General features: G+C 41.0%; 1 protein-coding gene across 1 annotated transcript; it reads left to right on the forward strand.

Annotated features, from left to right (window-relative positions):
- The first annotated feature begins 8,008 nt into the window (after positions 1–8,008).
- On the forward strand, positions 8,009–15,803 carry LOC311141174 (calcium-binding mitochondrial carrier protein SCaMC-2-B-like). The gene is made up of 10 exons (XM_084176429.1): positions 8,009–8,250; positions 10,207–10,333; positions 10,463–10,550; positions 10,675–10,789; positions 12,164–12,322; positions 12,975–13,127; positions 13,344–13,451; positions 13,635–13,802; positions 13,896–14,046; positions 14,213–15,803. The coding sequence occupies exons 1-10, from the start codon at positions 8,092–8,094 to the stop codon at positions 14,395–14,397; spliced, it is 1,413 nt and encodes a 470-aa protein (XP_084032555.1). The 5' UTR covers positions 8,009–8,091; the 3' UTR covers positions 14,398–15,803.
- Positions 15,804–15,854: the final 51 nt, after the last annotated feature.

Consider the following 15,854-nt stretch of genomic DNA (forward strand, 5'->3'; position numbering starts at 1 on the left):
GGCGTGACCCTGGACAACACCCTGTCGTTCTCCGCCAACATCAAGGCGGTGACCCGCTCCTGCAGGTTCATGCTCTACAACATTCGGAGAGTACGACCCTGCCTTACACAGGAAGCGGCACAGGTCCTGGTCCAGGCGCTTGTCATCTCCCGTCTGGACTACTGCAACTCGCTGTTGGCTGGCCTCCCTGCCTGTGCCATTAAACCTCTACAACTCATCCAGAATGCCGCAGCCCGTCTGGTGTTCAACCTTCCCAAGTTCTCTCACGTCACCCCCCTCCTCCGCACACTCCACTGGCTTCCAGTTGAAGCTCGCATCCGCTACAAGACCATGGTGCTTGCCTATGGAGCAGTGAGGGGAACGGCACCTCTGTACCTTCAGGCTCTGACCAGTCCCTACACCCAAACGAGAGTATTGCGCTCATCCACCTCTGGCCTGCTGGCTCCCCTTCCTCTGCGGAAGCATAGTTCCCGCTCAGCCCAGTCAAAACTGTTCGCTGCTCTGGCACCCCAATGGTGGAACAAGCTCCCTCACGACGCCAGGACAGCGGAGTCACTCACCACCTTCCGGAGACATTTGAAACCCCACCTCTTTAAGGAATACCTGGGATAGGATAAAGGAATCCTTCTACCCCCCCCCCCCCCAATTGTAAAGTGGTTATCCCACTGGCTATAGGGTGAACGCACCAATTTGTGAGTCGCTCTGGCTAAGAGCGTCTGCTAAATGACGTTAATGTGCCCTTGAGCAAGGCACTTAACCCTAATTGCTCCTGTAAGTCGCTCTGGATAAGAGCGTCTGCTAAATGACTAAAATGTAAAATGTAAATGTAAATGCTGGTGACGCTCGGATCCACCTCTATGCGGACGACACCATTTTGTATACATCTGGCCCTTCATTGGACACTGTGTTAACAAACCTCCAAACGAGCTTCAATGCCATACAACACTCCTTCCGTAGCCTCCAACTGCTCTTAAACACTAGTAAAACTAAATGCATGCTCTTCAACCGAACGCTGCTTGCACCCGCCCACCCGACTAGAATCACTACTCTCGGCGGGTCTGACCTAGAGTATGGGACAACTACAAATACCTAGGTGTCATGTTAGACTGTAAACTCTCCTTCCAGACTCACATTAAGCATCTCCAATCAAAAGTTCGATCTAGAATCGGCTTCCTATTTCGCAACAAAGCCTCCTTCACTCATGCTGCCAAACATGCCCTCGTAAAACTGACTATCCTACCGATCCTTGACTTCGGCGATGTCATTTACAAAATAGCCTCCAACACTCTACTCAGCAAATTGGATGTAGTCTATCACAGTGCCATCCGTTTTATCACCAAAGCCCCATATACTACCCACCATTGTGACCTGTACGCTCTTGTTGGCTGGCCCTCACTACATATTCGTTGCCAAACCCACTGGCTCCAGGTCATCTATAAATCACTGCTAGGCAAATCCCCGTCTTATCTTAGCTCACTGGTCACCATAGCAACACCCACCGGTAGTCTGCGCTCCAGCAGGTATATCTCACTGGTCATCCCCAAAGCCAACACCTCCTTTGGCCGCCATTCCTTCCAGTTCTCTGCTGCCAATGACTGGAACGAACTGCAAAAATCTCTGAAGCTGGAGACTCTTATCGCCCTCACTGACTTTAAGCATCAGTTGTCAGAGCAGCTTACTGATCACTGCACCTGTACACAGCCCATCTGTAATAAGCCCATCCAACTACCTCATCCCCATATTGTTATATATTTTGCTAATTTGCACCTCCGTATCTCTATTTGCACATCATCTTTTGCACATCTATCATTCCAGTGTTAATACGAAATTGTAACTATTTTGCACTATGGCTTATTTATTGCCTTACCTCCATAACTTACTACATTCGCACACACTGTATATATATTTTCTGTTGTATTTTTGACTTTATGTTTTGTTTTACCCCATATGTAACTCTGTTGTTGTTTTTATCGCACTGCTTTGCTTTATCTTGGCCAGGTCGCAGTTGTAAATGAGAACTTGTTCTCAACTGGCTTACCTGGTTAAATAAAGGTTAAATAAATAAAATTAAAATAAAAATAAAAACATCCCCGGTCATCTCTACTGCCTCTTATCTGAGGGACTCACTAAACACAAATGCATTTGTAAATTATGTCTGAGTGTAGGAGTGTGCCCCTGGCTAACCGTAAATAAAATAAAAATGAAAATTGTGCTGTCTGGTTTGCTTAATATAAGGAATTTGAAATGACATACTTTTACTTTTGATACTTAAGTACATTTGAGCAATTACATTTACTTTTGATACCTAAGTATATTTAAAACCAAATACTTTTAGACTTTTACTCATGTAGTATTTTATTGGGTGACTTTCACTTTTACTTGAGTCATTTTCTATTAAGGTATCTTTACTTTTACTCAAGTATGACAATTGGGTACTTTTTCCACCACAGAGTTATGAATTCAATGCTGCATTGCATTTGTGAAGATGGTTTGTGTGTGTGTGTGTGTGTGTGTCTAATTTCCAACCTCTAAAAACACACATGTTCCTCTCATTATTCTTAGGCAGGTTTTAGTTATATAACTTTCTCCTTCTGGCATTCTTCACAAGTAATGGCCATTGTAAATAAGGAATTGTTATATGGGAAACATTGTTTCATAGGTTATAGCCAGGTTCCCCTTTTTATAGCTAATACATTTTATTGATTTTATTTATTCAATAATTTGTTTGACTATATACAGACACAGGTGGATACTTACTTTCAAACTGCTATTGCTACTTGGCATAACAATACCATGCCACAAGAGAGTGATAGAGCCCCAAGGTATCAAAATAAATAAATAGGCCTACAACATGGCCTGCTTGGACTAAAATCCTTATTCTCTTTTCATGTCTTCATCACAACACTCTAACTGGGTTTGTCTCATTGATATGGTTCACATCTTTCTGTGTTCATTCAAACCTAAGTTTAAATATATGCTATGGGGTGCAAGAACTGTTTGATTAAGGGCATTTCAAAGTATAAGTATAATCATAATTTTGTATTAGAATATAGTGTTTGCAAAGAGTACCACTTTTGAAACCATGATTCTACAAATAAAAGGGAATTATTTAAGATAACCTATAATCACAGGGCTACAATTACTTTTTGTCACAGACATTCTGTTGTGTTTCCTCCAGCACCCTACAAAATGTTTCAAAGTTGCATATGTCTCCTGAGTGGCGCAGTGGTCTAAGGCACTGCATCGCAGTGGTAGCTGTGCCACTAGAGATCCTGGTTCGAATCCAGGCTCTGTCGTAGCCGGCCGTGACCGGGAGACCCATGGGGCGGCGCGCAATTGGCCCAGCGTCATCCAGGGTAGGGGAGGGAATGACCTGCAGGGATGTAGCTCAGTTGATAGAGCATGGCGTTTGCAACGCCAGGGTTGGGGGTATGAAAAATAAATAATGTAAGTCACTCTGGATAAGAGCGTCTGCTAAATGACATAAATGCATCTGAGTGGTTAAATTTAAAAGATTGTCTACTACAGTTCTGGTGGGGGAGAAAAATTGATTCAAATACAGCACATTCTGTGGTGTCCTAGGACAGAATGTTGAGACTTTAAAAAATGTGGTCTTCAGCTTGGTTTCTATCAGACAGTGTCATCATAGTTACTGTGTCCTGTACACATAATCATGGTTGCACTTGCACCCTGTAATATTTCAATCACTTGACGTACATTTCTCTTTCCCCAAAGTGATATTACTGAACATAATGAGATACACTATATATACAGAAGTATGTGGACACCCCTTCAAATTAGTGGATTCGGCTATTTCAGCCACACCCATTGCTGACAGGTGTATAAAATCGAGCACACAGCCATGCAATCTCCATAGACAAACATTGGCAGTAGAATGGCCTTACTGAAGAGCTCAGTGACTTTCAACGTGGCACCGTCATAGGATGGTACCTTTCCAACAAGTCACTTCATCAAATTTCTGCCCTGCTAGAGCTGCCCCGGTCAACTGTAAGTGCTGTTATTGTGAAGTGGAAACGTCTAGGAACAACAACGGCTCAGCCACAAAGTGGTAGGCCACACAAGCTCACAGAACGGGACCGCTGAAGTGCGTAAAAATCGTCTGTCCTCGGTTGCAACACTCACTACCGAGTTTCAAACTGTCTCTGGAACCAACGTCAGCACAAGAACTGTTCATCGGGAGCTTCTTGAAATGGGTTTCCATAGCTGAACAGCCGCACACAAGCCTAAGATCACCATGTGCAATGCCAAGCGTCGGCTGTAGTGGTGTAAAGCTCGCTGCCATTGGACTCTGGAGCAGTGGAAATGCGTTCTCTGGAGTGATGAATCACGCTTCACCATCTGGCAGTCCAACGGAAGAATCTGGGTTTGGCGGATGCCAGGAGAACGCTACCTGCCCCAATGCATAGTGCCAACTGTAAAGTTTGGTGCAGGAGGAATAATGGTCTGGGGATGTTTTTCATTGTTCGGGCTAGGCCCCTTAGTTCCAGTGAAGGGAAATCTTAACGCTACAGCATACAATGACATTCTAGATGATTCTGTGCTTCCAACTTTGTGGCAACAGTTTGGGGAAGGCCCTTTCCTGTTTTAGCATGACAATGCCCCCCGTGCACAAAGCGAGGTCCATACAGAAATAGTTTGTCGAGATCGGTGTGGAAGAACTTGACTGGCCTGCACAGAGCACTGACCTCAACTCCATCGAAACCCTGACTGCGAGCCAGGCCTAATCGCCCAACATCAATGCCCGACCTCACTAATGCTCTTGTGGCTGAAAGGAAGCAAGTCCCCGCAGCAATGTTCCAACATCTAGTGGAAAGCCTTCCCAGAAGAGTGGAGGCTGTTACAGCAGCAAAAGGGAGACCAACTCCATACTAATGCCCATGATTTGGAACGAGATGTTCGACGAGCACGTGTCCACATACTTTTGGTCATGTAGTGTACATTATTCTTATAAGTTGGTCAATTTGCTTTCACTTTCCTAAAACAATATTTATTAAAATGCCTGTGAAGTTACAGATGCAGAGATATCCTAAACATTAAAAGGGCTGCCCTTTGCAGTTTTATTGGAATGCTCATTGTGATGAGGTCCTGCTCGCACTGGGCTTGCACTGGAATCTAGGTATGACAACAAGCCCTGTAACCCCAAATTGATATCCCTGAAGCTTGCCTGCCAAACTATTATTGTCCCAGAGTTATTGCAATCTCTTATGAGTTTATTGCCTAAGAGGTGCCATGTTCTTTGGATAGTAAATTAATATGTACCGAGACTGCCGACCATAAATTCTCATTAGAACTCATGTTTGACACTTAAACATTCTTAACACTATACTTTTTCATATGGTACTATTTACAATTACTGAGAATTGTCTTTGGGTACAGATTATGAATGAAGTGAACAAAAACCTTTATCTGTTTGTATTCTGACTATACATACTGTATATTGTATCCTACTGATAATATGTCCCATATTTCCCTGTTGTTTCCTTTCACAGATGGATAAGGGGTTTGCTGTTGGTATAACAGGTAATAAAGAATAATGATGTGCTGTTGTTCTGTTTTTGTGCCCATTATAAAGGTTATCTGTCATGTGTAAAGCTATTCACATATTGGAACAGTCACATTCAAAAACAACAGGTAACAACAACCTGAAGTGATGCAGTCTATCATGGAATTTGACCTTAGGGGTTTACACTGTTTGCTATTTGGAATGGTTAGTATGCACTCTCTTCTCCGCAGCACTGTGTGGTAATCTTGTTTTGTTTGTGACGTTACTTCTAAAAATGGCTTTATACCTTTCTGAGGCACTTGGTCATTTTAAGTAATATAAATACAGATGCAGAGGGGAAGGTGTCTTTTAATGAAAACACTTCACCTTTTATTGCAGTGGGCTAAGTCAGGGTCACACAGAGTGTTTCTTGGTAGTGTTAAACAAATCTACTTTGAAACAAAAGTATACACCTCACACACATGGTTATGGGCAACAACAAAAAATAAGACAGCTGTACCATTTTATTTATTTCACCTTTATTTAACCAGGTAAGCCAGTTGAGAACAAGTTCTCATTTACAACTGCGACCTGGCCAAGCAGTGCGATAAAAACAACAACACAGAGTTACATATGGGGTAAACAAAACATAAAGTCAAAAATACAACAGAAAATACATATACAGTGTGTGCGAATGTAGTAAGTTAAAGTAAGTTATACCATGTCAGATATAGAGTTGAAATGTGTTCAATTTTGAGTTTGCATCCCAATGTTACACTTTATATAAATCACAGAAGACTGAAATATAACAAAACCGTTTGACATAGAAACACCAAATGTTCGGCAGTTTAAAAAATATATATATTTATTAATCAAATTATGAAAAAAAATGTATAACATTCCACCTATGAGGCCAGTAGATCATTTGACTGCAGGAAAGGGCTACCCATGTCAATAGACCGATGGGTTCCATTAAACATATCATGCAAAACATTATTACTGCTTATATAATTACCTGCACTTGTCTCTGTTAATTATCTGTAGCACCTCTCTGTGTTTTCTACTTCCACACAAAATGTAAAGAATGGAGCAAATACAACCTGTGACATTTTCAAATGCAAATAGTACTTGATTTAGCTTTAAATCATTGTGAAATAAAGTAAAATAAAGTAACTATTCTATGCCACAAATAATTTATTTTTCCCTATAAGGGTTTGTCAAGGATTGCAATGTCTTTATTGATGGAGACTGACATTCAATGGATTTACCTTAAGACTCTATAATTACAGATAGGGAAGCTCCAGACTCAGCTGTCTTTCCACCATGTGGTTTAACCCAAAACCTTGATGTTCTTCCAGTATAATCATCACTTGGCGCTTGTCCCCTGGCATTTAAATCTGGGCATGTTTTCATCATTCTACTACACAACTTCATGATGTTCTTTAGTACCTGGAGGTCTGGTGGGACAAGTGCAGACCTTTGCAGGACATACAACCCCCATGTAAACAATAACATAAACATTTGCTCATATTAAAAGTTTAAATCTGTTGATTACTTTTTATTCTCTTTAGTGCGAGAATAAAGCAAATTATCACCCAAATTATCACACATAAATTCTGCTATGTAGTCATTTACATTTTAGTCATTTAGCAGACGCTCTTATCCTGAGCGACTTACAGTTAGTGAGTGCATACATTTTTCATACTGGCCCCCTGTGGGAAATGAACCCACAACCCTGGCGTTGCAAGCGCCATGCTCTACCAACTGAGCTAGTCCTCCTAGAATGTTGGTATTAAACACATGATAAAATGATAAAAGGCACGTCACGTTATCTCAGAATTCCTAGAGTTGTAAACATTGTTACTAACTGGCTGAATATTAATCCAAGGAACATACCAGTTCAAGGAACTGCTTGTCTGTTCTGTCTAAGCCGGACATTCTCAGAAAGTTGCTATTATGATGTTATGTTGGTTGATCTCAGACCATCTTTGAGTGTATTTGGCATTATTCTGTCTGCTGGTAGAATCCATCAACTTTAAATGACAATATAGAATGACAAACAATGATGATAAAAAAATATATATAAAAAAAAAATGTCTAATGACATCAGTGTACAGTATATCATCATGTAGCCCAGATGTAGACTGCAAAATAGTCTACTGGCCTAACACAAATTCCAATCAAGACATGACGAATCTCTATATCAAGTGATATCAAACAGGACCAAATGAGATATTTTCCCAATATATAGCCTATCAGGTGAAACAAGAATATGGCATAGTAGGTCAAACAGTAGTTTGGGACAGGAAAGGGTTAATGGTCATTGAGCGCCCTTTACGCAAGATCAAGGCGCGTCAATGGAATGATACAGTGGTGGGTCGAGCAAATTACGTTGCCGAATGGAAATAAAATAGTTCGTAGGAGCCAATGAAATAGGTCTATTTTTAAAAGGGCGTGGTTTCATGGGTTTCTATAACACGACGCACTTCCTTACCGGCATTTTAGTATTAACACGCCAAGTTGAACAGTTTTTGGTGTACTAGCTATTTATTTATTTATTGTGGAACGTGTTTACCTTTATTTTAAATATGCTTGGCCTGTGCCTTTATGTGCCTGTTCCGAATTCGGATGCGACTGAATTCGAGTATTTTGAGTCCAATGGACTACCATCAGAGTTGAAATCGCTCTTCAAATTGAGTGTGTTTCTACCTTCACAAGAATTTTCTACTTATCGGAAATGGAGAAAGGTAAAACGTTCAGTATATTATTTTACTTGCATGTCTTTATGCTTCGGCGGTGTTCACATCAAGTTTTACATTTTGAGTGATGGTTTCAAAACTACACATTTTTGTAACGATCATGCTGTCGTAGTTTCCTGTAAGTACAACCCCCTTCTTCCTGTACTCGCGGTTTGTCATGGTTTCCACTAGTTACCACAGCCACAAAGTCAAAATTGGCTATATCGTAAAAATTCATAAAAACAAAAATATGCTTTTTGGTCTTAATTTAAAGTTAGGCATAAGGTTAGCAGTGTGTTTAAGGTTGGGTTTAAATTGACTTTTTAAGAAGATACATTTTAGAAATGGGCGGCATTTATGACTTTGTGGCTGTGAGTTTGTCAAAACGTCCCAATGGTCCCGGATAGCACTAACTTCAGTCAAAATCTACACCTACCCAGTGATCCCATGCAATTCACTGCACCTATCAGACCATAATGTTAAAATATTTCAAGAGGAATTGAATGCAACAATGATTCAGACCCATGGAAATCCAAATAGAACGTATGAATTTATGTAATAGATTATGCAGACATGCTTTAAAAACTCTAAAGCCCTACTCAAGGAGAGGGCTCCCTGATGTTCATTAATATATTTAAAAAAGGAATTGCTTCATGAAAGTTTAAATTCATTGAATGACTCTCCTATGTATCATCAAAAGATAAAATAGTGCATAGATGGATTATTATTGTTTGGCTACACATTGATGGTGCATAGGGCTTGCAAATTAAAACTATTGGCCTGCAAGACCCGCTTATTAATATCATCTTATTAATATAATCAAGTATCATTGACATGGAGCCCTAAACCATCAGATTCAGGGTTGCAAATTAGCCTACTTGAAGAAATCACAGGAAGATGATGGAATTATTAAATAACTGTGCATGCAAGACTTGGCTGGAGCTTCTTGACCCCCAAGACTGCGTGACCCACTTATCAGAGGCAAGACATGATGTTCATGGCAGAGGTTGGCGTTGTGGTTCGAGTCCTCATGTCTTCAGGCGTGGGTAATAGTGCCTGTGACATCTATCTATATCCTGCAAACTCACGCTAAGCCTGTCTACCTGGTCTAAAATAGGACCGGGGTTGCTGGGCCGGTGTTTATATTTGATCTACTGTATTGAACTACAGTATGTGACAGTGTTCCCATAGAGTACATTCCTTCTATCCAGCCATATGTCACGTTTGACAGTGAATGTTAGCCTAGATTTGAGTCAATGTGCATTCAACATATGGCCTTGGTGGTCTTTGCCTCTCAGAGACATTGCTGAAATGGTTTGTCTTGACTGGACATTAAGGTGATGCACAGTTTGACATTATTCACACCTTACCCTCCTTCCAGGTGCTTACAATACATCCCATTAATATTGTCCCCCTCCAGAAAACCCCCCAGTCTTGGCTTTACTATAGTTGATTGATTTTCAATGGTCCCCTCTTAACAGCTTCTACCCCCAAGCCATAAGACTCCTGAACAGCTAATCATGGCTACCTGGACTATTTGCCTTGCCCCCCCCCCCCCCCCCCCCACACCAACTTTTACGCTGCTGCTACTCTGTTTATTATTTATGCATAGTCACTTTAACTCTACCCACATGTACATATGACCTAAATTACCTTGACTAACCGGTGCCCCCGCACATTGGCTCTGTACCGGTACCCCCTGTATATAGCCTCCCTACTGTTATTTTATTTTACTGCTGCTCTTTAATTATTTGCTATTTTAATTTTTTACTTACCACTTTTTTTTATTTTCTTAACTGCATTGTTGGTTAAGGGCTTGTAAGTAAGCATTTCACTGTAAGGTCTACCTACACCTGTTGTATTCGGCGCATGTGGCAAATTTGATTTGAATTTGTCTGATATTAGAAAGCAGGTCAGTGTATCTTGCCACTGTTGTTGATCATTTGGTTTTGTTTGCCTTTGCAGAAAGTGGTGAAAAGTGCAGATAAGGACCTGGATGGGCAGATGGTCTTCGAGGAGTTTGTTAACTATTTGCAAGATCATGAGAAAGACCTGAAGATTGTCTTCAAGAGCCTGGACAGAAGGAGAGCTGGTATGCTATTATACACAAATCAGCTGTTACAGTTTTGGAACATGCCTTAGCTACCATACAATTCAAAAGTTTTGTTCTGATTTAGGTGGAATTATGATTTGTGATGAATTGTCTTCCGTTGTGATTCAGGTAAAATATATTCTAAGGAGATCATGCAGTCACTCCAGGACCTTGGTCTTCACATATCCCAGCAGCATGCCGAGAAGGTCCTACAAAGGTAAGATATTAGGATGGAGCAGAGTTTCCTTAAGATTTTAGTCAATCTTGTCGGTATAGCTATTATTACCAGTTTGATTCATATTCTCAATAGTTTATGGTTTTGTTTTTATCTTTGTCAATAGCATGGATAAGAATGGAACGATGACTATCGACTGGAATCAGTGGAGCAACTACCCTCTGCTACATCCCAAAGAGAACAACATCCCTGGGATCACCCTCTACTGGAAACACTCCACGGTAAGGAGGGTGGGAGGACGGGTGGTGTGAACTAGCTATTCACAAAGCAGGGAACACTTCTATTTCACATTAATTTGAGTACACTCTGTATCCACTGACAAAATCCCTGAAAGTTCAATATTGTGAATGGGGATGTTCATCCTATTACATAGATTAACACTGTGAATGGACGTGCGTCACCAATTAAGTCTTATTGGTGTTAAAATAGGACAGGAAAGCACTGAATGTAATATCATGATTTACATGATTCATTAATTACCCCCTTGTATATCAAATGTTGATTACAGTTTTTAATGATCCCTTATGTAAGATGTTCATTACATTTGTAAAGTGGTAAGAGGACACAGAAATTATCCCCTCGGTTCTCAGAACCACTTTCACAGGACAGTGTGTTCTTGGGCAGCATGCGGGTGGGGTAATGAAATACAATATGTCTTAATGAGTGAAGCCGGCTCTAAATCTTAGCCTGTGTACCTCTCCTATGTGCCAAGAGCTACAGAACAACGTTTATAAGTCGAGCTGGGGCAAAACATATTCAGAAGCATTCCTTGGAGATGGGATGACCACCTAAAACAAAGGCCAGGGAAAATGTCCCAAGGCATTCACTCAAGTCACTTTGGCCTGACCATCTCGTGCCAGTAGTGTTACTTACACTTATATAACAGGTGCTGCCATTTTCTGATTTTAATATCAACTTGGCGCTCATTAAATAGTTTCCAGCTGGTGAACCATCTCTGGCATGGTAAAACTTCAGGGGGGATAGAGCCTGTACTCTGGCTTGGGTTTTGCAAAGGCACCTCTGTAGGGACTTGTACCCAAAGCTATGTCTAGAGTGGAGAGTCTCCCTGGCTGACTCAGATTGTCATTATGCAATAGATAGCTTTACAAGAAGGGAACATGCCCTTCATTCTTTACCCATATAATAATTGCAGTGCATGTTAAGTCTGAACCATGACATCAAAGCAGAAGCGCCCTTATGTTCTCTCTGGTTTGATATCAGATTACAAAGAAGTGTCCCAGAAATAAGAGAGCAGGAAACAACAGAATCCAACTTGCTTCCTAACTCAGAACATTAAGTAATCACTGACCTAAAGCCTCATGACCTATGTTTTGAGGGATGAGGGCAGACACACTGACGCACATTTCACTGTCAATACCGCTCGTCACTGTCCCTACCTCTAGATGAAAGGTTTGTGTACACATGGGGCCTTAGAAATCACACACACTGAAAAATGTCATTTCGCCCCTTTTTTATCGCTTGACTATATTTGTAATTGCAAACTACTCTTAGATAACGCCAATGTATTTTGGGCCGAAAGAGAGGCTAATAGTGGATGATAATACTCATGTTCTATATCTTTCTGCTCTCTTTAGCTCTTTGATGTAGGTGAGAATCTGATGGTGCCTGATGATTTCACAACAGAGGAAAAACTGACAGGAATGTGGTGGAGGCATCTGGTTGCCGGCGGAGGTGCAGGAGCAGTGTCCCGAACATTCACCGCCCCCTTAGACCGACTCAAAGTACTCATGCAGGTAAGAAGTCCTTGATCTACTTTCTTAATAGATACGATCACAGCCCTGTATTCCCAACAACAGTTTGAGTCCTAGTAATGGTACACCTAGCCCTCAATTACCTAAGAGCCATACATGGGTTAATGAGGACGTAGATTAGTTCAAGAGTACATGTGCCAGAACAGAGGGCAAGAGTCCTGGGGGCTGTTCATTCTCACCGGCTCATTCAGCTGACCAATGATAGTGGCTAAGAGCCAGCACATCGTCTCTGGTGAGATGTGATTGGCTGCATCAGAAGAGAGTAGATCTGCTTTTACGTGATAGCAATGTGGGGATCAGTAACCCCTGATTGGCGTTAGTGGTTCTGTTTGAACAAGTCGTCTAGAGTCATCTGTGTGTTGGTACAACTGATCCCAGAACACTTTGACTTGTTCCACATTGATCCCCCTGTTGAGCAAATATGTTCACATTCTCAGAGCCAATGCCTCATAACTGAATAAACGTTATGAGAATAAAAGGCCCGACTTTCATATAAATCATTGATTGCCGTCAATGGGAGACATGCATGAAAATTTGAGTTAAGTGCACAGATCTCAATTCAGAATACGGCCCTAATTGTCTTATTGGTCACGTGTCTTCTGTATGATAAACATTGATATTCTTTATTTGTCAGGTCCATGGTTCCCATAGCAACAACATGTGCATCATGAGTGGGCTCACCCAGATGATCAAAGAAGGTGGGATGAGGTCGCTGTGGAGAGGGAATGGAATGAACATCATCAAAATCGCCCCCGAATCTGCCATTAAGTTCATGGCTTATGAGCAGGTACTACATGCAATGCACACTTGCTGCTATATCATTTTTCTTAATTTAGAGAATTGTATTACTCTTAAAAAAAAAAAAGATATATAAACCATTATTATAATTCCTTAATCTCAATTTCTGCTGTGAGGACCAAGTTCATGTTCTAACCGGTGTCTGTCCCATCTCATCTTCTCCCCTCTCTCTCTCTCTCGTTTCAACTGAAACTCTATGGCACAGATCAAGCGTTTGATTGGCAGTGATAAGGTGACACTTGGCATCCTGGAGCGTTTTGTGGCTGGTTCTATGGCTGGAGTCATCGCTCAGAGCACCATCTACCCCATGGAGGTGAGCAGCCATCAATCATCCCCTTCTAGCATAGATCTGGAATGATTACATATATTATTGTTGTTAGGATAGAAAGGACAAAAATACATAATTTATATGCAAATAAGTTAGTAATGCCAATATTTTCACTCCGATTACATGCCACCGGCTAGATTTTCATAGTCTTTAATTTCTGAACACCAGGTTCTGAAAACGCGGCTTGCCCTGCGAAAGACTGGTCAGTACTCTGGCATCTCTGACTGTGCAAAGAACATCTTTAGGAGAGAGGGACTGGGTGCCTTTTACAAGGGCTTTATCCCCAACATGATGGGCATCATCCCCTATGCTGGAATCGACCTGGCTGTGTATGAGGTAAGAAGAGACCCGGATATGACTTTACAAAGCTGTTTTCACTGCATTGGATGCTCCATTTGGAATTCTCTGACTATGTTCCTTTTTCCACAGACATTGAAGAACTCCTGGTTAGAAAAGTATGGCACCAAAAGTACTGACCCGGGAGTGTTCGTTCTGCTTGGCTGTGGCACAGTCTCCAGCACCTGTGGTCAGCTGGCCAGCTACCCCCTAGCCTTGGTCAGGACTCGCATGCAGGCACAAGGTTAGACCTTCAACAATACACCTAATTTACACTGCTTATATTCTTTCAAATATATTATATTTTCCTTATTTTATTGAGATGCGGTTATAATTAACTACCAGTTTTGCTGTTCCTTTGTATGCATCTTTGGCTTTAATGCTGACTGTGTGCCATTTCTCCCCTACAGCCATGATGGAGGGCAGCCCACAGATGACAATGTCAGGGCTCTTCAAACAAATCATCCAGACAGAAGGGGCCACTGGCCTCTACAGGGGCCTGGCCCCTAACTTCCTGAAGGTCATTCCAGCTGTCAGCATCAGCTATGTGGTGTACGAGAACCTGAAGATGTCGCTGGGAGTTAAGTCGCGATGAGAAGGTGACTCACGACATCTGAATGGTTCAGCTTTGAAAGCACTGAGGAGGTTGGTGTGTGTGTGAGACTCCTCCGAGTTGAGGCTAAGGAATCTCTGACTCTTGAGGTTTGTGGAGCCATCTCATTCTGTGAATGTCAGAGGATGGAGGAGAACAAGGGACAACAGAATGAAAAGGTATCGACTCTGTGAGCTGAAATGGAGGGGGGGGGGGGGGGGGGCTTCCCTCAACATTGCTATTGCTGCTATTGTTTAATAGTTTATTTTAGAAGATCAATTGTTGAGTTATGACCAGAATTATACAGTGAATGTTGGTTAGCTACTCAACTGAGTGAGCAACTCTATAATTGGGGACCAATTCTTGTTGTTGCCCATTTGTGGTATAGTGCCTCTGTAAGAATGTTCCTCTCTCACTTTGGTTTCACTCAGTAAATTAGGCTATGCAACAGTGCAAACTGCACCAGACTCATTAAGTAGAAACTACTTCAGTTATGCCCAATGCACAACAAATGTTTTTGACTAACATGATGTATTCAGACATTTTCCTTAGCATTAATGGGTTTTCCGAGTAGTTATTGGTTTTTCCCCCACATTTGCCTGATATGAAAATGATATTCATTCATGTTCCTTGAATATAGGGAATTGAGCAAAAGCACATGTGGTGTTTCTTTCCCCTTCTCACTTGGTGCAGATAGACAATTTATTCACACTGCCATTTCCGACTAAATTAGGGTGTATTTCTGAAGGATTTAAGTATTTATTGATGTCCAATCGATCCAATATTTATTTTGGTTTTTTATTGTCTGGAGATGACCATTACGAATGGCATGTCTGTTTTTTTTCTTCCAGAACACGGCACTAACTGCCTTTATGTTCATAAGTTTGATTGTTATGGATAACTAACTGAAGAGCCATATTATGTACAAGTATTGTGGGTGTTTTTGCTAAATAAGATCACATGAGATTCTTATGCAATGTTAAAGAGCATGTATTTGTAAATGTTTTCAATGCAAACCAGCTTTAAATTATTGCTTGAGTCAACCCTGCATATATTTTCCCTTAATATATAAATGTAATAGTTTGTCAGTTTACATTAGTTGCTTATTATGGAAATGCACAATAATTACTTCTGTGTTGAGGTCAGGAGAGTCTTGGTTGTCAGGACACTTAATCAATGTCTTTATACCTAAAACCAAACATGATTTTAGAGCTTTGAGTAGATTGATGATTAACAGTAATGCACTTTAATTCATGCTGGAGACACTTTTGAATGTTTTGCATTACCTTTAGATACAAACTGGGAAATCACTTCAACTTTTGAAAATAATAATGTAATTATTAAACCTTTTTAATGGACCATTTTGTACAATGTTCTTTGAGCAAATAAATTAAAAGTATTGTATAATATTCACGTGTATTTCTTGACTCCTTGAGTGTGTCCCCTCCATGGCTGGATGT

This window comes from Coregonus lavaretus, assembly GCF_964263955.1.
Source record: "Coregonus lavaretus genome assembly, chromosome: 14".
Lineage (NCBI taxonomy): Eukaryota > Metazoa > Chordata > Actinopteri > Salmoniformes > Salmonidae > Coregonus > Coregonus lavaretus.